This window comes from Oncorhynchus mykiss, chromosome 7 (genome assembly GCF_057628025.1).
Source record: "Oncorhynchus mykiss isolate SJ-2025 chromosome 7, ASM5762802v1, whole genome shotgun sequence".
Lineage (NCBI taxonomy): Eukaryota > Metazoa > Chordata > Actinopteri > Salmoniformes > Salmonidae > Oncorhynchus > Oncorhynchus mykiss.
In genome coordinates, this window is record NC_143028.1 from 54,369,704 (window position 1) to 54,394,000 (window position 24,297).

Sequence of the window (24,297 nt, forward strand, 5' to 3'; positions counted from 1 at the left end):
TGAAAAAGCTAACATAAGTGCATGTGACAGAAGGGAGCAATAATAAATATTCTATGTTGCAATCTTCAGTTTGGCCCACTTACCTATATAACATAGTTGTACAAATGATTATTGTGATATAATGCTAACTTCATTGACAATTAATGTGCTGTTGATATTTGGCCATAGAATCAATAACCAAAATTCTTTCAATTTCCATAAAATACGTTATTTCAATGTCTGTAATGACATCTTTTCAACATGATTTTAACATCCGGAAAGTACGTTTTTTCAACATCCAGAAAATATCTATTTTAAACATCTTTTGGAAGTCTTCTTAACATTATTTTGCTTACTGATTTGTGCAGACTACAATAATTGGTGGAAGTTGACAAGACCTGGGATCATAATGCCACAGACTGGGATAGCCTATAGCCAGCCATTGGTGGCAAGCCTAATAGAGAGCAAATTGTTGCTTAGATATAGAATTGATCATGCAATTCCAATCATATTATTTCAACCATTGAAGTCCCAAGTGTGAAACAGTCACTAGGTCTGTAGTGTATATTTGAGACTGTGAAAAACTACAATGCAGTAGTTATCTGTGATGCAGTGTTTAGGGAAATTGCTGTTGATAGTCTAAAAATAAGCTACATGACCAAAAGTATGTGGACAAAATCATGGAAATTAATATGAAGTTGGTCCCCCCTTTACTGCTATAACAGCCTACTCTTTTCTGGAAGGCATTCCACAAGATGTTTGAACATTGCTGCGGGGACTTGCTTCCATTCCACCACAAGAGCATAAGTGAGGTTGGCCACTGATGTTGGGCAATTAGGCTTGGCTTGCAGTCGGTGTTCCAATTCAACCCAAAGGTGTTCGATGGGGTTGAGGTCAGGTCTCTGTGCAGGCCAGTCAAGTTCTTCCACACCGACCTCAACAAACCATTTCTGTATGGACCTCGCTTTGTGCACGGGGGCATTGTCATGCTAAAACAAGAAAAGGCCTTCCCCAAACTGTTGCCACAAATTTGGAAGCACAGAATTATTTAGAATGTATGCTGTAGCATTAAGAATTCCCTTCACTGGAACTAAGGGGCCTAGCCCGAACCATGCAAAACAACCCCAGACCATTATTCCTCCTCCACCAAACTTGACAGTTGGTACTAAGGATTCTGGCAGGTAGCGTTCTCCTGGCATCTGCCAAAACCAGATTTGTGCGTCGGACTGCCAGATGCTGAAGTGTGATGCATCACTCCAGAGAACACGTTTCCACTGCTCCAGAGTCCAATGGCGGCGAGCTTCACGTTGCGCATGGTGATCTTAGGCTTGTATGCGGTCATGGAAACCCATTTCATGAAGCTCCCGACGGACAGTTCTTGTGCTGACTTTGCTTCCAGAGGCAGTTTGGAACTCGGTAGTGAGTGTTCCAACCGAGGACAGATAATTTTTATGCGCTATGTGCTTCAGTGCTCAGCGGCCCCGTTCTGTGAGCTTCTGTGGCCTACCACCTCGCGGCTGAGCCGTTGTTGCTCCTAGATGTTTCCGCTTCACAACAAAAGCACTTACAGTTGACCGGGGCAGCTCTAGTAGGGCAGAAATGTTACAAACTGAGTTGTTGGAAAGGTGGAATACTATGACTGTGCCACGTTGAAAGTCACTGAGCTCTTCAGTACGGGCCATTCCTACTGTCAATGTTTGTCTATGGAGTTTGCATGGCTGTGTGCATGATTTTATACACCTGTCGGCAACATTCCATAATTTGAAGGGGTGTCCACATACTTTTGTATATATAGTGTATATCTAATATATCTAGTATAATATGCATTTCTAAACACATGAGTGATGAGGATTTTATTGACACCAGATATTCTTTTGATAATGCCATTATGGATTTATGACAAGGTTGTCAATGGTATTAGACCAATTAGTGAAAAGAATATCAGAATTGGGCTATGATGCACAGCCTATGATGCATGTCACATTGCAACTTTATGGAGAATCTGATTGGTTCTTCATGGTCCAGCTAGGGGTGCTGTTTTCCTCAAGGGATGGAGATCATGTAGTTGATTGATCTGTTGAGGTCATGTTTGACCAGTTGTGCTGTCATGTGTTATCTTTTGTTGTTTTGTCCTTTGATACTCACACCTTCAAAAGAGCAGAAACAGTCGGAGAGGGGCTTCTCTCCAGTGAATCGCAGGAAGTGACTTGGGGGAAATCCTTTAATAAATCCTTTCGTGTTGTAACTTTTGTCCCTCTAAGAAAAGTGTCCACTTGCAATACCCTTCCCAGGTTCCCTATCTGTTTGAAGGCTATCATGGCACAAAGATAGTTAGAAATAACTTAGGCAATGCTTTTCATAATGATATGAGCTAGTATAATGAAAGTTGTTTTAAAGACGCTGACGCTATATGCATTGTTCCTTGAACTCCTAGTTAATATTTTTTTTGTGCAGATCGCTAACCTCACGATTCCTCCCCTGTATGTTTTGAATATTACATTTCTGATTGAAGTCACTAATGATGATCTCTTTTGTTTTGTTTTCAGATTTTAAGAAGCCTCCTCTTGCTCCTAAACCAAAGCTTGTGAGTCACCTCTCCTTCAAGCTGCCATCCCCACTCATGTCCTGGCCCTGCTCCTCAGCCAGGGGCCCCAAACCTCCCATTGCCCCCAAACCCAAAGTACCACATGACCTTGAGGGGCGTGACTCTTCCCTGTTCTCCAACAACAGCCAGGAGGGGTGCGCCAACAGGGACCTGCTGCCCTCAGACAAGGAGCTGAACCAGGAGAACGAGCCAGAGGACTCTCTGAGTGGAGGGGAGGGGCTAGAGGAGGAGCCAGTGGAACCTCAGTATTATTCAGACACTCTCAGTTCAGGGGTCAACGAGAATGGGTATGAAGAGCAGAGGGAACAGGAGGAAAAGATGATGCAGGAGGAAGAGGAGGACTGGAAGTTAACTGACAGGGTTCAAACAGAGGAGGTGGATTCTTTGGAAATGCTGACGGTCAGTAATGCTGGATTCACAATTGACTCAGAGGACACGGTGGAGATGATCGATTCGTATATCAATGATGACATCGACGCTGAGGGCAGCTATGCAGGCGAGGCGCTGGCCGACAAAGATGGCCTCTCAGTGTGCGACCTCTCCATAACCAGCATTGAGGAGGAGGAGTCAGCATGCTACCCCTGTGAAACTGGGCGTGGGAAAGAGGAGCGGGATGTAGAGGAGGAGAGGGAGCAGGAGGTGGAGTGCCGAAGAGAGGAAGAAAAAGAAGCAGCTGATAGCACAGCAGACGAAGTAACAGAATCTCTTTCTGAGGAACCCATAGCTCTCATCAAAGACAACAAAGATGACCTTGTTACCCAAGAGCCTTCATCCTTCAAGGAGGATGAGGAGGAAGCAGAGGAATCCTTACCTAACCCTGGTAGTCCTCACAATGTCCTACAGGAGGACGATGGAAATAATGTAATTGGTCCCTCAAATGAGAGAGTAGAAAGGTACCAACCATTTTCCATCATTGACGAAGACCCCATGACTATTCAGTACAAAATGGAAGGAGGTGAGTGCCAACTAAGCCACCATAAAGCAAATCAACTCTTTGAGACAGAGGAAGAAGCAGCTGACCCCAGCCTGGAGCCTTATTACATCTCAACTGAGAACATCGTGAACCCAGAGCAGAGCCCCACAGAGGGCAAAGTTCACGGATTGGCAGAGAGTGAGAGCTCTCCGGAGGAATCTTCACTGGCCACCACAGAGACCATGGAACCCAGTGAGTATTCAGCCATAGGTGACAATGACTCGCTGTGTGATGACTCTGACGACATGGGGAAGATTGAGTGTGTCTCCTCTGAGGACTACGTTGAGATAGATGACGATGATAATGATGACAGGGAGAACATGACAGGTTCATGTCAGAGAAGGATGCCTGGATTCCAGACGGTGGAGGCTTTCTTTAACCAGAGTAACAACCAGCCCCGTTTCAGGCTGCTGTCCATCTCTGTGCCAGCGGACACAGAGACCTCCCAGGTCTTGTTGTTCTCTGACAGCCAGCTGCGCTCCCCAGATGACTCTGATGTGTTCAGGGATGAGGAGGACCTAGAGGGCCACATCATTCCCTACCTGGATGAGACAACAGACACAGAAGAGAACCTCAGTGATGAGCATGTCTACGAAGAGGCCGGCCTGGACTCAGAGGGGGAGAATTTCCTGCCTTTTGACAGGAAGTCCATTGTCACCAGGTCCCGGTCACTGTCGGGGAAAGTGCCTGGTTATGTACCTGAGACGGTCCCTGAGGAGGCGGGCTCAGAGTTCCATGTTCAGAACTACTGCGAGGTGGGATTGGACCGGAGGGGACCCGCATTGAGCAGCAGCCCCATGTTAAACTCAACCCGGGCCAAGAGCTCATCCAAACCACATCGCTTTCTCCTGTACCCCCGCTCCTTCTCCATGAAGGGACGTGACCTGCCCCTAAGTGTGTACAGGGAGGGCCAGGGTTCCCCGGGGGAGAGGAGAGAGGACAGCCTCTCTCTGCCGTGTGTCACAGGCTCTTCTGGAAGCTTCTCCCAGCGAAGCCCCCTGCCCTCCAGCGGCCTGTCCACCCCTACATCAATGGTGGACATCCCTCCTCCCTTCGAGCTGGCCTACATCACCAAGAAGCCCATCACCAAAAGTTCTCCGTCCCTGTTCACCGAGGGAGACTCCCCAGACCGGCAGAAGAAGAAGAAGTCCTCCTTCAAGCGCTTCCTGATGTTGAAATTCAGGAGAAAGACGGAGAGCAAGCTGCTGGTGGATGTCAACGTGTCCTCCTCCAGGTCCTCCTCTGAGTCCAGCCACCACGGCCCTGCCAGGGTCCTTGATTCAGACAGGCGCAGCACAGGCAGCTCCCCGCAGCTCAAGTCCTCGACAGTCAGTAAGCCCCAACGCTCTCCAGAGTCCCCATCCACCTTTCTGTTCTATAAGGACGGGAAAAGAAAAAGGGGTTCTGTGGCTTTCCTCAACCGCAGCGTGGCCCGGGTAGAGTCCTTCGAGGATCGCACTCTCGCCCCCTTCACCCCCCTCCCCCTGACTAAACCCCGCTCCATCTCCTTCCCCAACGCTGACACATCAGACTACGAGAATATCCCCGCCCAGACTCTCAACTCCGACTATGAGAACATCCAGATCCCCTCTCGGAGGCCTGTACGACCGGGGACCTTTGCAGAGTTTTTTGATCATCCGAGTCGGGCGCTGTCTTCCGCCAATGACACCGATGGTTATGTGGATATGAGTAGCTTCCCTGGGTATGAGAGAAATGCTCAATCGTCTGAGCAGGAGCCTGAAAGGTATGGGGACATTTTTGTTTATACCTTGAGCTTCACTACTGCCTTGGATTTTAAGTTGTATAGTTTGGCCTTGTGTGTTATTGGTGTGTGTATGCATGTGTGTGTGCAAAATTGTAAACTTGTAGTTCTGACTTGATTTTCCCTTAGGAAACATGTATCAACCTCTGCAAAAATTTCCATTAATTATAATCCACATAATAATTCACATTTATTGCTTTAGTAAACTGGCTCAAATTAAGATTCTACATCTGTAGGAGTGAATTAATCATTCAGGAACGGACATAACAATTAATTTGTGCAGTTCATAGTTTTTCTGCCTTGGATGGCTACCTAAGGGATACGGTAGGGGAGAGTGGGGTAAATTGAGCCAAATGGGTAGCTTGGGCCACCCTTGTTTGTTGGAAACCCTACACACTATGTATCATTTGACCAAATATTTTGGAAGAGGTCATCATTTCATGTAGTCTGTGAAGGAGGAAACCACATGGAAAAAGTGGTAAGCAAGTTTGGTAAAAAAAAAAAAATTCACCAAGTCAAATTAATTTATTGTGTTAAGGTTTCATGATGCTTGTGTCTAAACCTCCAACTGCGCTGTTGGAGCTACTGTAGGAACAAAAGCATTTCGCTACACCCGCAATAACATCTGCTAAATATGTGTATGTGACCAAAAACATTTGATTTGATCATTTTAATATTGTTCTATACATCACTCTTTAAGCTTCAATATGAGGTCCTAAACTTAGCATGGTATGGTAAATGGTATGGTAAACATTCTTTGCCTTGAGGTAAGTTGAGCCAATGGTTGAGCCAATAGCAAGTTGAGAAAATTGAAGTGTTTTCTTCGCAGGCGTAATATGCAAGGTTTTATCGCTGGGATATGAGGTAACAATAGGGCTTGGCCTATGTTAAAAGTGTTTGAAATCTAAGTATTTCTTAGATGTTAAGCCTGTGTTAAAAGATGCTTAAAATTATTATAAGACAAAAAAGCGATTGTGATTGTGTTGAATTGTATTTGGGAAATCAAGATAGACATGGTTTTAAAAAGGTAGTGGTAATATTTTGTTCGGTACAGAAATTTGTAGGCGCAGTTTAACTTACCCTGTACCGCTGCTTAACTTACCCTGTACCGCTGCTTAACTTACCCTGTACCGCTGCTTAACTTACCCTGTACCGCTGCTTAACTTACCCTGTACCGCAGTTTAACTTACCCTGTACCGCTGCTTAACTTACCCTGTACCGCTGCTTAACTTACCCTGTACCGCTGCTTAACTTACCCTGTACCGCAGTTTAACTTACCCTGTACCGCTGCTTAACTTACCTTGTACAGCTGCTTAACTTACCCTGTACCGCTGCTTAACTTACCCTGTACCGCTGCTTAACTTACCCTGTACTGCAGTTTAACTTACCCTGTACTGCTGCTTAACTTACCTTGTACAGCTGCTTAACTTACCCTGTACCGCTGCTTAACTTACCCTGTACCGCTGCTTAACTTACCCTGTACCGCTGCTTAACTTACCTTGTACCGCTGCTTAACTTACCCTGTACCGCTGTTTAACTTACCCTGTACCGCTGCTTAACTTACCATGTACCACGGCTTAACTTACCCTGTACCGCTGCTTAACTTACCCTGTACCGCTGCTTAACTTACCCTGTACCGCTGCTTAACTTACCCCTTACCGCTGCTTAACTTACCCTGTACCGCTGCTTAACTTACCCTGTACCGCTGCTTAACATACCCTGTACCGCTGCTTAACCTACCCTGTACCGCTGCTTAACTTACCCCATACCGCTGTTTAACTTACCCTGTACCGCTGCTTAACTTACCCTGTACCGCTGCTTAACCTACCCTGTACCGCTGCTTAACTTACCCTTTACCGCTACTTAACTTACCCCTTACCGCTGCTTAACTTACCCTGTACCGCTAGTTAACCTACCCTGTACCGCTGCTTAACTTACCCTTTACCGCTACTTAACTTACCCCTTACCGCTGCTTAACTTACCCTGTACCGCTACTTAACTTACCCCTTACCGCTGCTTAACTTACCCTGTACCGCTACTTAACTTACCCCATACCCTTTTTTTGGACAAGCTATGTTTTCAAATCAGTAATGTTTACTTGAATTCTGATTATTTCCAGGGATACACAACATCCTGAAATATATGTAGGTATATGTGTTAGAAAGAATACTATATTTCTTTTGACAGAGTGATGCTGAATGAAATGATAATTTCAATTTACCCAACTCTCCCCTACCTACGAGTCCCATGGTTTGGTGGGGCTGGACAGTGGACAAGGGATTCTGTTTTGTTGGACAAGCTGAGTCCATAGTGAAGTGAACTGTGTGAAATGCAGAGTATTCTCCTGTTATGGTTTTTGCAGCGATGATCTCCAGTGCTGGGCTGAGATTACCCCCCCCCCCCCTGCACCCCCACAGTACTGCACCCTTATTATACAGACCACCCCAGATGATTAATTGTCAGAGCATTTTGGAGTCATTCCTCTTCCCTCCAGCCAATCAGAAACAGGATTGGGAGATGCAATCTCAGTATTCTGTGTGCTCTATGATGTGTTGCCCTCAGCATAGTAGCCACGTTTATTATTCTGGTGGTGCATGGGAGGTAATCATAAGGGTGTGTTGATACACAGGACTCCTCTGAATTGGTGATGTTGTTGCATGTTGTTGCATCATCAGCATCCAAATGATGTTCAGTTCACATTAAAATTATACATTGGCACTAAGACATTTGAAATGAAATTGTTTGCAAATAAAGGGTTAGAGATCCACTGCCTGTACCAACCACACGTCTTACTGTATTTTACTCTAACATTTGAACTGATATGGGTTTAGACTGCACATGTTGACTGTCTTTATTGTGCATAGCAGACTATTTGGCTGTTGATCAGTTTGTAATGGTCAGAAGGATCAGACTGTAGTTTCTGCAGGAGGTTGGTCAGCAGTGGTCAGGGGCTCTGTCTGTAGGTGTTGGGTGGAGGTTGGTCAGCAGTGGTCCGGGACTCTGTCTGTAGGTGTTGGGTGGAGGTTGGTCAGCAGTGGTCCGGGGCTCTGTCTGTAGGTGTTGGGTGGAGGTTGGTCAGCAGTGATCCGGGGCTCTGTCTGTAGGTGTTGGGTGGAGGTTGGTCAGCAGTGGTCCGGGACTCTGTCTGTAGGTGTTGGGTGGAGGTTGGTCAGCAGTGGTCCGGGGCTCTGTCTGTAGGTGTTGGGTGGAGGTTGGTCAGCAGTGGTCCAGGGCTCTGTGTGTAGGTGTTGGGTGGAGGTTGGTCAGCAGTGGTCAGGGACTCTGTCTGTAGGTGTTGGGTGGAGGTTGGTCAGCAGTGGTCCAGGGCTCTGTGTGTAGGTGTTGGGTGGAGGTTGGTCAGCAGTGGTCCGGGACTCTGTCTGTAGGCGTTGGGTGGAGGTTGGTCAGCAGTGGTCCGGGAATCTGTCTATAGGTGTTGGGTGGAGGTTGGTCAGCAGTGGTCCGGGACTCTGTCTGTAGGTGTTGGGTGGAGGTTGGTCAGCAGTGGTCCGGGGCTCTGTGTGTAGGTGTTGGGTGGAGGTTGGTCAGCAGTGGTCCGGGGCTCTGTCTGTAGGTGTTGGGTGGAGGTTGGTCAGCAGTGGTCCGGGGCTCTGTCTGTAGGTGTTGGGTGGAGGTTGGTCAGCAGTGGTCCGGAACTCTGTCTGTAGGCGTTGGGTGGAGGTTGGTCAGCAGTGGTCCGGGAATCTGTCTATAGGTGTTGGGTGGAGGTTGGTCAGCAGTGGTCCGGGACTCTGTCTGTAGGTGTTGGGTGGAGGTTGGTCAGCAGTGGTCCGGGGCTCTGTCTGTAGGTGTTGGGTGGAGGTTGGTCAGCAGTGGTCCAGGGCTCTGTGTGTAGGTGTTGGGTGGAGGTTGGTCAGCAGTGGTCAGGGACTCTGTTTGTAGGTGTTGGGTGGAGGTTGGTCAGCAGTGGTCCAGGGCTCTGTGTGTAGGTGTTGGGTAGAGGTTGATCAGCAGTGGTCCGGGACTCTGTCTGTAGGTGTTGGGTGGAGGTTGGTCAGCAGTGGTCCGGGACTCTGTCTGTAGGCGTTGGGTGGAGGTTGGTCAGCAGTGGTCCGGGAATCTGTCTATAGGTGTTGGGTGGAGGTTGGTCAGCAGTGGTCCGGGACTCTGTCTGTAGGTGTTGGGTGGAGGTTGGTCAGCAGTGGTCCGGGGCTCTGTGTGTAGGTGTTGGGTGGAGGTTGGTCAGCAGTGGTCCGGGGCTCTGTCTGTAGGTGTTGGGTGGAGGTTGGTCAGCAGTGGTCCGGGGCTCTGTCTGTAGGTGTTGGGTGGAGGTTGGTCAGCAGTGGTCCGGGACTCTGTCTGTAGGTGTTGCGTGGAGGTTGGTCAGCAGTGGTCCGGGGCTCTGTCTGTAGGTGTTGGGTGGAGGTTGGTCAGCAGTGGTCCGGGACTCTGTCTGTAGGTGTTGGGTGGTGGTTGGTCAGCAGTGGTCCGGGACTCTGTCTGTAGGTGTTGGGTGGAGGTTGGTCAGCAGTGGTCCGGGAATCTGTCTATAGGTGTTGGGTGGAGGTTGGTCAGCAGTGGTCCGGGACTCTGTCTGTAGGTGTTGGGTGGAGGTTGGTCAGCAGTGGTCCGGGGCTCTGTCTGTAGGTGTTGGGTGGAGGTTGGTCAGCAGTGGTCCGGGGCTCTGTCTGTAGGTGTTGGGTGGAGGTTGGTCAGCAGTGGTCCGGGGCTCTGTCTGTAGGTGTTGGGTGGAGGTTGGTCAGCAGTGCTCAGGGGCTCTGTTTGTAGGCTAGGTGTTGGCTGGAGGAAGGCCTGGGTGTGGAACCTGTGAGGTCATTGTCAAGTCATCCGTGGGAGGAATCGTACTGCCTTTGAGCGCCCACTTCTCTATTTATGCAAAATGCCGGACAAGAGAGGGGGTGGAGGACTTTACAGGGCTTACAGTACATACAGTACTGTACCTCAACTGGCGTGCACCAAGTTGAGATGTAACAGTAGGGTGACCTAACACCTCCAGTAGCCTTGGTGCCAGTCTGCTTAAGCCAATATGTGGTTGTCTTGACTTGTTTGTGGTGTTTAATGCAGAAACAGTCCAGCACCGTGTTACACCTCTTGTGATAGCATTAACAGCACAGCACTGAACATGATTTGTACCCCAGTCTTCTATACATGTATTTTCACTATTTTAGCCACTGTAGAATACTTACTATCCAATAAACCAAATCCTTCAGTATATTTAAGGTCATTGAGCAGTGTCCACTCACCCTCCCACTATCAGCAGAAGGAACAAATAGGCTCACAAAGAGCCTGGGGAAGCGGGTAAGAATAATTGTTTAACTCCTTTTGTAATTTGCCACTGTAGATTTAGCCTTCGGCTGTCCTAAAACAGCATAGCACAAATTCTGCAGAGACTGGGATGCTATTGCCTTGTGTTGCCAGAGTGCGGAAGTTGTAACATGCTGAGATTAAGAAGTGGTTTTGGTGGGAAATGATTTTGAGTTTGAAAACTGAGAACTGACTTAATGGTCCAATTTGGTCCACAGCACTAGCATTAACTGAGAAGGTATTAATCTGCTGTATACTGTACAGTACCAGTCCAAAGTTTGGATACACCTACTCATTCAAGAGTTTTTCTTTATTTTTACTATTTTCTACAAATAAATAAAATATATATAAATAAATACATTTTCTACCTATAAATAATAGTTAATGATTACTACATTAGTTACTACATGATTCCATATGTGTTATTTCATAGATTTGATGTCTTCACTATTATTATACAATTTAGAAAATAGTAAAAATAAAGAAAAACCCTTGAATGAGTAGTTGTGTCCAAACTTTTGACTGGTACTCTATATTAATGTATTCTTACTGTTATAGTGGAACAACACATAATTTAATCAGCAGTTATGGTCCACATGTACTGAACAAAAATATAAACGTAACATGCAAAAATTTCCAAGATTTTACTGAGTTACAGTTCACATGGGGAAATTAGTCAATTGAAATAAATTAATTGGGCATCTGTTGGTCACAGATACCTTGAAAAAATGGGCTTCACAATGGGCCTCAGGATCTCGTCACGGCATTTCTGTGCATTTAAATAGCCATTGATAAAATACAATTGTGTTCGTTGTCCATAACTTATGCCTGCCCATAACCTTAACCCCAACGCCACTATGGGGCACACTGTTCAGCAAACCGCTCGCTCACACGATGCCAATCACGTGGTTTTCGGTTGTGAGGACAGTTGGACGTACTGCCAAATTCTCTAAAATGACATTGGAGGCGGCTTATGGTAGAGAAATGAACATGAAATGATCTGGCAACAGTTCTGGTGGACATTCCTGCAGTCAGCATGCCAATTGCACTCTCCCTCAAAACTTGAGACATCTGTGGCATTGGGTTGTGTGACAAAACTGCACATTTTATGTGGCCTTGTATCGTCCCCAGCACAAGGTGCAACTTGTGTAATGATCATTCTGTTTAATCAGCTTCTGGATTCGCCACACTTCAGGTGGATGGATTATGGTGGATGGAGATATGCTCACTAACAGGGATGTAAACAAATTTGTGCACAACATTTGAGAGAAATAAGCTTTCTGTGCGTATGGAACATTTCTGGGTTCTTTTATTTCAGCTCATGGGACTAAAACTTTACATGTTGCGTTTATATTTTTGTTCAGTTTAGGAACTTCCTATCTGTGAGAAGCAAAGAATGGAACCCCATACATGTTGTTACATTTTTTTGAGAATTGTTTAATGTACATTTCAGTGGTGTTAAACTCATTGGAGCATGCAGTGAAGCACAGCATTCACACTGTCACAGCAATAAGAAGCACCGGGGTCTGCCACGCTATTAACTCACGGATGTGTTGTCATTAGAGCATTAGCGCACACTCCCCACTGAGCCTCAATCATTACCCTATCCACCCAGGCTCCCAGCAGAAGTGCATCTGTCAGCATGTACCATCCTATCCCATGGCCTGGGTATGGCTGTGTCGCTGGAGGCACTATAGAAGGTTTATTGGTCTCTCCCCACGCTGAATCTATTGTCTATCTATTATCATAATTTCACATTCATGCTATCCATACTTCTGATGGTCCTCCACATACTGTAGCTTTGCTATTATTACAGCAGTATTTTAACATGGAGGCATATAAAGTCAACTCAGACGGTTGAGTGCAATTCATCTGCGTCATATATCTTACAGATAAAGCTTTATGGAGAGAGGAGAGTAGGACTGCTCTGACTAAGAGACAAATTATGTGGAGGAAACTGAAATACACTGTGTACAAAATAGTAGGAACACACTCCTAATATTGAGTTGCACCCCCCTTTTGCCCTCAGATCAGCCTCAATTCATAGGGGCACAGGGAGTTCCACAGGGATGCTGGCCCATGTTGACTCCAATGCTTCCCACAGTTGTGTCAAGTTGGCTGGATGTCCTCTGGGTAGTGGACCATTCTTGATGCTCACAGGAAACTGGCACCTACTACCATAACCCGTTAAAAGGCACTTAAATCTTTTGTCTTTTTCATTCACCCTCGCAATGGCACACATGCACTATCCAGGTCTCATTTGTCTAATGTTGAAATATCCTTCTTTAAAGTGGATTTAACAGGTGACATCAATAAGGGATCATAGCTTTCACCTGGATTCACCTGGTCAGTCTATGTCATGGAAAGAGCAGGTGTTCCTAATGTTTTGTGCACTCAGTGTATTGAAACAACTTTATAGACTTTATATCAATGAAAAAGCTGTATGAATATAAGAGTTCATGTTGTGGTCTGTAGATAAAGACATTAATGATTGAAACGGCATACATACAATGCGTTGGAGTGGGCAGATAGAATCTTGAAACATTACTCTAACACCATTCTCTTCCTGAACAAATGGTTTTTAATTTGCTTCTCTAAGAGCCTTTGAGTTTTATGAGCCATTCATCAACTGGCGACACCGTGGCCTATGAGAGATCACTCTGGGGTTGATTAATCCTCCTTTCCATTGATCTGACATGTTCCTCTTAATTTCCTATAAAGACGCGTTACCAGATCTCTCTGTGTTGGTTTGGAAATGGACACCAGCTGAAGACAAGCTGTGTCTCACTCTGTCTCCGGACTTCATATTCATCTGAAGAATGTTTTTTTTATTATGTTTTATAATATTTTATCTGTCTAACAATTAGAGTTTTGTCTTTTATGGATTTGATCCACTGTCCATCCGATGAATTCCAGTTTCATAATGCCTGTAAATGTCCTTTGGTTTAGCAATATCTTTGATGAGTTCACTACTGCCTCTCTCTCTCTCTCTCTCTCTCTCTCTCTCTCTCTCTCTCTCTCTCTTTCACTCTCAGTCTCTCTCTCCCTCCTCATCTGCCAGATTTCAGTTTACCAACAAAAAAGTAATGATATTGCACTGTGTGTGTGTGAGAGAACTATAGAAATGATACATTTGTGCCATCAGAGTCCCTGGGTTCGCGCCCAGGCTCTGTTGTAACCGGCCGCGACCGGGAGGTCCGTGGGGCGACGCACAATTGGCCTAGCGTCGCCCGGGTTAGGGAGGGCTTGGTCAGTAGGGGTGTCCTTGTCTCATCGCGCACCAGCGACTCCTGTGGCGGGCTGGGCGCAGTGTACGCTAACCAAGGTGGCCGGGTGCACGGTGTTTCCTCCGGCGCATTGGTGTGGCTGGCTTCCGGGTTGGATGTGCGCTGTGTTAAGAAGCAGTGCGGCTTGGTTGGGTTGTGTATCGGAGGACGCATGACTTTCAACCTTCATCTCTCCCGAGCCCGTACGGGAGTTGTAGCGATGAGACAAGATAGTAGCTACTACAACAATTGGATACCACGAAATTGGGGAGAAAAAGGGGTAAAAAAAAATGCTGGCCCATGTTGACTCCAATGCTTCCCACAGTTATTCCCACAGTTATTACAAGTTGGCTGGATGTCCTTTGGGTGGTGGACCATTCTTTGACATTTAAAAAAATCTTGTAGCCCTTCTTCTCCCCAATTTCATTATATCCAATTGGTACTTACAGTCTTGTCCCATCGCTGCAACTCCCATACGGACTCAGGAGAGGCGAAGGTCGAGAGTCCTCTGAAACACGACCCTGTCAAGCCGCACTGCTTCCTGACACACTGCACGCTTAACCAGGAAGCCAGCTGCACCAATGTGTCAGAGGAAACACTGTACAACTGGCGACCAAAATCAGTGTGCAGGCGCCCGGCCAGTCACAGGAGTCGCTGGAGTGCGATGGGGTTAGGAAATCCCAGCCGGCCAAATCCTAACCTGCGCCACCTTATGGGTCTCCCGTACATGGCTGGCTGTTCACAGCCCGGGATCGAACCTGGATCTGTAGTGATGCCTGCGATGCAGTGCCTTTAGACCGCAGTGCCTTTAGACCACTGCGCCACTCTGGAGGCCCCACATTGGAAACTGTTGAGCATGAAAAAACCCAGCAGTGTTGCAGTTCTTGAAACACAGAAACCGGTGCACCTGGCACCTACTACCATAACCCGTTCAAAGGCACTTTGAACCCATCACCCATCTTTTGTCTTGCCATTGACACTCTGAATGGCACACATACACAATCCATGTCTCAATTGTCTCAAGGCTTAAAGATCCTTCTCTTCTTTAACCTGTCTCCTCCCCTTCAGCTACACTGATTGAAGTGGATTTAACAAGTAACATCAATAAGGGATCATAGCTTTCACATGGATTCACCTGGTCAGTCTATGTCATTGAAAGATTAGGTGTTCATAATGTTTTGTACACTCAGTGTATAGCATTTTGCAAATAAAACACATTTCAATAAACATCTCAAATCTATTAATAAAAAATCTGAGAAGAGTAATATTTTACACACACGTGATGATACCCATAATCAATCATTTCTAGCGAAAAAACACAAATGTGTTTTGGAAATAAACTCTCATATGTTGATACGTATGTGTGTGTTTGTTTGTTTGTCTGTGTGTGTTTGTTGACCTGTGTGTGTTTGTTGAACTGTGTGTATGAAGTGTGAACTACAGTATACTGATACTCTGATTCGGTCCTGTCCATTCAGTGCCTATACAGAAGCCTACACCGTGTGCTCCCTAGCTGTTGGTCCCCCTGGTGGGTCATCGGGTGAGGCGAGGGGAGGGACAGCTGAGGAGGAGGACCAAGGACGCACCTCTGAGGAGGAGGAGGAGGGAGGAGAAGATAACACATATGGCAGACAGGTGAGACTTCAAAACCTTTGAAACGGCTTGAGTGTTAAAAAATAAGTTAAGATATTGATATTGTATTATGTTTGCTATTCAACAGAGATTTGTTAGTGATAATGTTGTTCTTGACAGAGCGATGGTCGATCCAGAGCCTTCTACATTGCCAAAGAGCTGGTGGACACTGAGAGATTGTGAGTATCACATAGAACAGGTATTCCCAAGCTGGGGTACGCGCAATGCCGTAGGGGGTACGCTAAATAAAAATGTGATTCTCATTTTCTGCACATTTTCAAACAGTCCATTTATATTTTCCAACTGGGCTATACATTTGGGTGAGTTTTATTTATTTCCTGAGTAGCCTCGTTTCACTGCCAAGAATAAAATTAAACCATCTAGTGTTCAGTGAAATAACAACACAATGTCAAATACAGGTAGCCTAGTCAAATAATCACATTAACCATTACTCTCTCGCGGGAATTCCACTAACGGTCGGTATGTAGCCAAACGTTGCTGCTGCTCATGTTGGTATCTGTGCTGATGGCGCAAAAGCCATGACAGGGAGACATAGTGGAGTGGTAACGCGCGTGCAAGCAGTTGCTCCCGACGCCACATGGGTACACTGCAGCATCCACCGAGAGGCTCTTGCTGCCAAGGGAATGCCTGACAGCTTGAAAGACGTTTTGGACACTGCAGTGAAAATGGTTAACTTCGTTAAAGCAAGGCCCCTGAACTCTTGTGTATTTTCTGCATTATGCAATGATATGGGCAGCGACCATGTAACGCTTTAACAACATACAGAAAGAAGTGCGCTGGTTATCATTGGCAAAGTATTGACATGTTTTTTTTATTGAGAGACAAGCTTAAAGTTTTCTTTACTGACCATTTTCACTTGTCTGACCGCTTGCATGATGACGAGTTTCTCACACGACTGGCCTATCTGGGTGATGTTTTTTCTCACCTGAATGATCTGAATCTAGGATTGCAGGGACTCTCCGCAACTATATTCAATGTGCTGGACAAAATTGAGGCTATGATTAAGAATTTGGAGCTCTTCTCTGTCTGCATTAACACGGACAACACATAGGTCTTTCCATCATTGTATGATTTTTTTGTGTGCAAATGAACTCAAGCTAACGGACAATGTCAAACGTGATATAGTGAAGCACCTGAGTGAGTTAGGTGCTCAATTACGCAGGTACTTTCCCGAAAGGATGACACAAACAACTGGATTCGTTATCCCTTTCATGCCCTGCCTCCAGTCCACTTACCGATATCTGAACAAGACAGCCTCATCGAAATTACAACAAGCGTTTCTGTGAAAATTGAATTTATTCTGAAGTCACTGCCAGATTTCTGGATAGGGCTGCGCTCAGAGAATCCTGCCTTGGCAAATCACGCTGTTAAGACACTGATGCCCTTTGCAACCATGTACATATGTGAGAATGAATTTTCGGCCCTCACTAGCATGAAAACTAAATTCAGGCACAGACTGTGTGTGGAAAATGATTTAAGACTGAGACTCTTTCCAATACAACCCAACATTGCAGAGTTATGGTCATCCTTTCAAGTATACCCTTCTCATTAACCTGTGGTGAGTTATTCACAATTTTCGATTAACCAATAAGGTTTTAGATGTAAGATGGTTAAATAAAGAGCAAAATTATTGATTATTAATATATTTTCATTTGTGCCCTGGTCCTATACGATCTCTTTATCACTTCCCACGAGCCGGGATGTGACAAAAACTCACACTCATTCTTATGTTTAATAAATATCGTAAGGTGTGTGTGTGGCAGGCTTACAATGATGGCAATAAACAACATTTTGAGAGTGCGCTGACCCTGGTGCTAGAGGGGGTACGCAGCTGGAGGTTGAATGTTTGAAGGGGTACGGGACTATAAAAAGTTTGGGAACCACTGACATAGAACACTAATGATCACCATCACTGTAACTCTGTAACATTGTTGTGTCCCTTTCACCTTGTTCTTTCACCTTAATAACCTGGACATTGATGCATTTTTACATTTGTCTGCACATGGAAACCTGACAGTGCCTCAATTTCTCTCTCTGCAGACATGTGAAAGCCCTCAAGCTTCTCCAGGTGGTAAGTATCAAGAAGTCTTTGAACTTGACATGTCTTTATTGATGGATTTCCCCTTACTTTCATGGGGCAAAATCTGCTCCAAGAAAGCTACCTGTCGTCTTTTAGTGCCCCTATGAGCTGGGTAGGAGAGAGATACAGAAGATGTGGAGTAAGGGTTAGGATGGTAATCTACAGGGATATGTTTGGTACTTGGTACAACAGTATACTAGTCGGAACACTAGCAGCCATGAGTTCAAATGGCAAACAGTACTTTTTGGTCTGTGGAAAGTCAAATCGTGTGAATCAGAGACAAGATAGAAAGACCTACAGACTGGAGAACAGTGCTGTCTGCACTAGCTGTGGAAGTGTTTTTAGCATCAGAGCAACTATCCTATTTTAGGGGAGGGTAAGTGGTTAATTGCACATTTCAAGAAGAAGGCAAGCGATTTGGAATGCAACCCTTCTGGGGTCAAAGTTCATCTCGGTGCACTTCTCTCTACATTACATCACAATGTCTGTCACCCCTCTCCTGAGAAACCAGGGTGGGGTTGGTATGGCGCTTCAAAAAGTGGGTCAGCTCAACATGGTTAATGGATTGACACAGCAATTTTAGTGTGTATTATTTATTGGTGAAAAGAAGAGAACCTGTTGTTGTGATCAGAGACGTAATCACAAGATGGGAATGAAAATTCCATCACAAAATGTGGCAATGCCCCTATTGCAGTCATTGATAGGGTACTGCGCTATTCTTCTGTATATGTAGGCAAGTAAACATACATCTTATGGCTTATGGAGAGAATTTAGTGCTCTGGCTCTGTACATTATAGGAGCTAACTGGCTGCCTCATGCAGTCATTAGCAGTCAGTCTAAAAATAGACATCATGGCCGACAGCCAGACAGATCGACATAATGCTCAGAAATTCACATTTTTGTTGTGTGAATGGAGGACTCTTCCAGCTGTTGGGCTGGCAGCACTGATTGACTTCATAAAATTAGTGTGTGTCATATACAGTATGTTAATAACTCATATAATCAAATCATGTTCATCTCTGTGTCAGGACTTCAGGGAGGCGGTGGGGGCTGCAGTAGGGGATGAGGGGGATCCTGTGCTGGAGGAGGAGAGGCTAAGGGAGATCCTCAACAAGCTGCCTGATGTTTACACTCTGCACCGCAGAATCCTCACTGAGTTAGAGAACCGCATCCGACAGTGGTGAGACACTGCAGACTCTACACCACACACACACACACACACACACACACACACACACACACACACACACACAGCCGACACACACAGTACTCATGACCGACAGAACACACATTAATGCAGCACAGAGGTCATTCATCAGATCAGATGGACCATGTGTCTGCTGCATACTGAGCCCAGTGTCTAGTGTGCAATCCCTCATGTTTCTTCATTCCATTCTTTCTCTTCCTTCAGGGAAGAGAGCCAGAGGATTGCGGATGTCATCCTATCCAGGAAGTTGGAGTTTGTGGTCTTCACGGCCTACATTGGTCACTACGACCGCAGCATGAGCCTGCTGGACGAAAGCTGCCGGACCTCGCCCGCCTTCTCAGCCATCGTCAGCCAGTATGAGGTCAGACAGCAGGGCTGTTTAAAGTCAAGTCAGGACTGGTCATAGCAAACACACTGTTTTTGAATAAGACCAGAGAAGACACGGGAGGTTTCTCTTAGGTTTCTCTCTGTGTGCAGGCTCTGAACCCACAGTGAGCTATTTGTTTCAGCCAGTTTCAGCTTTCCGTGCACAATGTTAGATGAGTGTGAGAATGTCATGCTATGCCACCTAAAACACATAATGTGGCAGGGAGCTGCATGCCATCATTCTGTCTCTGCTGAAGAGGGGACTTTTCTGTGGAATATCATTCTTACTTTTAATCAGGTGTATGTTGATTACATTGTTTAATTTCCAGCTCTTATTCTATACTGTATGCACCCATACACATGACAGATAATAACTAATGACTAATGACAGATAATAACCCAGTGTCTTAGAACTTAGCACAAACCCAGTTTACATCATTTACTTGTTTCATTTAAACTCAATACAATAAAATACAGGAAATCGACCCACTTAACGACACCCACTTCACTTGGTTTTAAAAAGGACACATATCAGAAATAGACCTAAAACTACCAAACTAAAGATAGATAAAACCTGATATACAATATCATAGAACAAAAAAAATAAAACATAAAACTAAATATGCTAAATGTAGGCATAAACTTAAAAGTTACCTGATATTGTTGGTTGGGTGTTGGTTGATATGGTGGTTATTGTTGGTTATGTTGGTTGTTGTTGGTTGGTTGTTGTTGGTTGGGTAGTGGTTGTTGTTGGTTGGTTAGTGGTTGTTGTTGGTTGATATGGTGGTAGGGTGGTTGTTGGTTGGGTAGTGGTTGTTGGTTGGGTGGTTGTTGTTGGTTGGGTAGTGGTTGTTGGTTGGGTAGTGGTTGTTGGTTGGGTAGTGGTTGTTGGTTGGGTGGTTGTTGTTGGTTGGGTGGTTGTTGTTGGTTAGGTGATTGTTGTTGGTTAGGTGGTTGTTTTTGGTTAGGTGTTTTTTGTTGATTACGCGGTTGTTGTTGGTTGGGTGGTTGTTGTTGGGTGGTTATTGTTGTTGGTGGGGCGGTTGTTGTTGGTTTGGTGGTTGTTGTTGGTTGGGTGGTGGTTGTTGGTTGGGTGGTTGTTGTTGGTTGGGTGGGTGGTTGTTGTTGGTTGGGTGGTGGTTGTTGGTTGGGTAGTGGTTGTTGTTGGTTGGGTGTTGGTAGATATGGAGGTTGGGTGGTTGTTGGTTGTGTAGTGGTTGTTGTTGGTTTGGTAGTGGTTGTTGTTGGTTTGGTAGTGGTTGTTGTTGGTTGGTTTAGTGGTTGTTGGTTCAGTGGTGATTGATGTTGGTTGGGTAGTGGTTGTTATGGTTGGGTGGTTTTTGTTGATTAGGCGGTTGTTGTTGGTTGGGTGGTTGTTGTTGGTTGGGTGGTGGTTGTTGGTTGGGTGGTTGTTGTTGGTTGGGTGGTGGTTGTTGGTTGGGTGGTTGTTGTTGGTTGGGTGGGTGGTTGTTGTTGGTTGGGTGGTGGTTGTTGGTTGGGTAGTGGTTGTTGTTGGTTGGGTGTTGGTAGATATGGAGGTTGGGTGGTTGTTGGTTGTGTAGTGGTTGTTGTTGGTTTGGTAGTGGTTGTTGTTGGTTTGGTAGTGGTTGTTGTTGGTTGGTTTAGTGGTTGTTGGTTCAGTGGTGATTGATGTTGGTTGGGTAGTGGTTGTTGTGGTTGGGTGTTTTTTGTTGATTAGGCGGTTGTTGTTGGTTGGGTGGTTGTTGTTGGTTGGGTGGTGGTTGTTGGTTGGGTGGTTGTTGTTGGTTGGGTGATGGTTGTTGGTTAGGTGGTTGTTGTTGGTTGGGTGGTTGTTGTTGGTTATGTTGGTTGTTGTTGGTTGGTTGTTGTTGGTTGGGTAGTGGTTGTTGTTGGTTGGTTAGTGGTTGTTGTTGGTTGATATGGTGGTAGGGTGGTTGTTGGTTGGGTAGTGGTTGTTTTTGGTTGGGTAGTGGTTGTTGTTTGTTGGGTAGTGGTTGTTGTTGGTTGGGTGGTGGTTGTTGGTTGGGTGGTTGTTGTTGGTTGGGTAGTGGTTGTTGGTTGGGTAGTGGTTGTTGGTTGGGTGGTTGTTGTTGGTTGGGTGGTTGTTGTTGGTTAGGTGATTGTTGTTGGTTAGGTGGTTGTTTTTGGTTAGGTGTTTTTTGTTGATTACGCGGTTGTTGTTGGTTGGGTGGTTGTTGTTGGATGGTTATTGTTGTTGGTGGGGCGGTTGTTGTTGGTTTGGTGGTTGTTGTTGGTTGGGTGGTGGTTGTTGGTTGGGTGGTTGTTGTTGGTTGGGTGGGTGGTTGTTGTTGGTTGGGTGGTGGTTGTTGGTTGGGTAGTGGTTGTTGTTGGTTGGGTGTTGGTAGATATGGAGGTTGGGTGGTTGTTGGTTGTGTAGTGGTTGTTGTTGGTTTGGTAGTGGTTGTTGTTGGTTTGGTAGTGGTTGTTGTTGGTTGGTTTAGTGGTTGTTGGTTCAGTGGTGATTGATGTTGGTTGGGTAGTGGTTGTTGTGGTTGGGTGGTTTTTGTTGATTAGGCGGTTGTTGTTGGTTGGGTGGTTGTTGTTGGTTGGGTGGTGGTTGTTGGTTGGGTGGTTGTTGTTGGTTGGGTGATGGTTGTTGGTTAGGTGGTTGTTGTTGGTTGGGTGGTTGTTGTTGGTTGGGTGGGTGGTTGATGTTGGTTATGTTGGTTGTTGTTGGTTGGTTGTTGTTGGTTGGGTAGAGGTTGTTGTTGGTTGGGTAGTGGTTGTTGTTGGTTGGGTGGTTTTTGGTTGGGTAGTGGTTGTTGTTGGTTGGATGTTGTTAGATATGGTGGTTCGGTGGTTGTTGTTGGTTCGGTGGTTGTTGTTGGTTGGGTGGTGGTTGTTAGTTAGGTGGTTGTTGTTTGTTGGGTAGTGGTTGTTGGTTAGGTGGTTGTTGTTGGTTGTTGGTGGTTAGGTGGTTCTTGTTGGTTGGGTGGTAGTTGTTGGTTAGGTGGTTATTGTTGGTTATGTTGGTTGTTGTTGGTTGTTGTTGGTTGGGTGGGTGGGTGGGTGATGATTGTTGTTGGTTGGGTAGAGGTTGTTGTTGGTTGGGTAGGTGTTGTTGTTGGTTGGTTAGTGGTTGTTGTTGGTTGGGTGTTGTTAAATATGGTGGTTTGGTGGTTGTTGGTTGGGTAGTGGTTGTTGTTGGTTGGGTAGGGGTTGTTTTTGGTTGGGTAGTGGTTGTTGCTGGTTGGGTAGTGGTTGTTGGTTGAGTGGTGATTGTTGTTGGTTGGGTAGTGGTTTTTGGTTAGGTAGTGGTTGTTGTTGGTTGGGTAGTGGTTGTTGTTGGTTGGGTAGGGGTTGTTTTTGGTTGGGTAGTGGTTGTTGGTTCAGTGGTGATTGATGTTGGTTGGGTAGTGGTTGTTGTGGTTGGGTGGTTTTTGTTGATTAGGCGGTTGTTGTTGGTTGGGTGGTTGTTGTTGGTTGGGTGGTTGTTGTTGGTTGGGTGATGGTTGTTGGTTAGGTGGTTGTTGTTGGTTGGGTGGTTGTTGGTTGGGTGGGTGGTTGATGTTGGTTATGTTGGTTGTTGTTGGTTGGTTGTTGTTGGTTGGGTAGAGGTTGTTGTTGGTTGGGTAGTGGTTGTTGTTGGTTGGGTGGTTTTTGGTTGGGTAATGGTTGTTGTTGGTTGGATGTTGTTAGATATGGTGGTTCGGTGGTTGTTGTTGGTTCGGTGGTTGTTGTTGGTTGGGTGGTGGTTGTTAGTTAGGTGGTTGTTGTTTGTTGGGTAGTGGTTGTTGGTTAGGTGGTTGTTGTTGGTTGTTGGTGGTTAGGTGGTTGTTGTTGGTTGGGTGGTAGTTGTTGGTTAGGTGGTTATTGTTGGTTATGTTGGTTGTTGTTGGTTGGTTGTTGTTGGTTGGATGGGTGGGTGGGTGATGATTGTTGTTGGTTGGTAGAGGTTGTTGTTGGTTGGGTAGGTGTTGTTGTTGGTTGGTTAGTGGTTGTTGTTGGTTGGGTGTTGTTAAATTTGGTGGTTGTTGGTTGGGTAGTGGTTGTTGTTGGTTGGGTAGGGGTTGTTTTTGGTTGGGTAGTGGTTGTTGCTGGTTGGGTAGTGGTTGTTTGTTGAGTGGTGATTGTTGTTGGTTGGGTAGTGGTTTTTGGTTAGGTAGTGGTTGTTGTTGGTTGGGTAGTGGTTGTTGTTGGTTGGGTAGGGGTTGTTTTTGGTTGGGTAGTGGTTGTTGCTGGTTGGGTAGTGGTTGTTGGTTGAGTGGTGATTGTTGTTGGTTGGGTAGTGGATGTTGGTTGGGTAGTGGTTGTTGTTGGTTTGGTGGTGATTTTTGTTTGTTGGGTAGTGGTTGTTGTTGGTTGGGTGTTGGAAGATATGGTGGTTGAATGGGTTGGTCTATAATGTGAGAGGAGATGATAAATGTTTATTTTCCACGTCAGAAGCACTTATATAGAGGCACTGTTACAACAGGTATGACTGGCCACTTTCTAGAGGCAAGATATTTCAATGCCTTTCAAATGATAATCGTTGTCATGAGTGTTAATGAAGACATTTTGTTTGGTCTAGTAGGCTATACTCTATGTTACTGCCAGATCTGGCACAGAGATGTATGATAATGGCTCTGGTCAGGGAGTCAGATAGAGACCCTGAATTTTAGTGACAATTGACATCCTTTGCAGAAGCGTTTCGTAGTCATGATGTCTTGACTTTCTAATGGATTTGGTGTAAAATTGATTATTTAAAATGAAATGAAATATACATACAAATAAATGAAAAGGCTAGATCAGAATCAGGTGTCTTACCTTTAACATAAAGAGTGATGTCTCTGTATTCTCTATTTAAGCAACTAGGCCCGAGGGGGTGTGGTATATGTCCAATATACCACGGTTACGGGCTGTTCTTATATTGGCCATATACCACAAACCCCTGAGGTGTCTTATTGCTATTATAAACTGTTAAACAACGGAATTAGAGCAGTAAAAAAATGTGTTTTTTCAAACCCGTGTTATATGGTCTGATGTACCATGGCTGTCAGTCAATCAGCATTCAGTGCTCAATCCACCCAGTTTATAATATTCATTATACACCTGTAATCTCCCTGATCCTTCTCAGTGAGCTCTGAGAGGAGGACAGAGGTTTCCAGGAGAGTTCTCAGTATCAAACATCTCCACTT

General features: G+C 45.5%; 1 protein-coding gene across 2 annotated transcripts in view; it reads left to right on the plus strand.

Annotated features, from left to right (window-relative positions):
* Nucleotides 1-24,297, plus strand: part of LOC110528133 (FYVE, RhoGEF and PH domain-containing protein 5) — a 44,728-nt gene that overhangs the window by 1,800 nt on the left and 18,631 nt on the right. For both annotated transcript variants that reach the window (XM_021609954.3, XM_021609955.3), the window contains exons 2-7: nt 2,526-5,301; nt 15,350-15,506; nt 15,624-15,682; nt 17,565-17,595; nt 18,633-18,784; nt 19,016-19,172. In XM_021609954.3, coding sequence (XP_021465629.3) covers nt 2,526-5,301; nt 15,350-15,506; nt 15,624-15,682; nt 17,565-17,595; nt 18,633-18,784; nt 19,016-19,172 — 3,332 coding nt within the window. The remainder of the gene's footprint in view (nt 1-2,525; nt 5,302-15,349; nt 15,507-15,623; nt 15,683-17,564; nt 17,596-18,632; nt 18,785-19,015; nt 19,173-24,297) is intronic.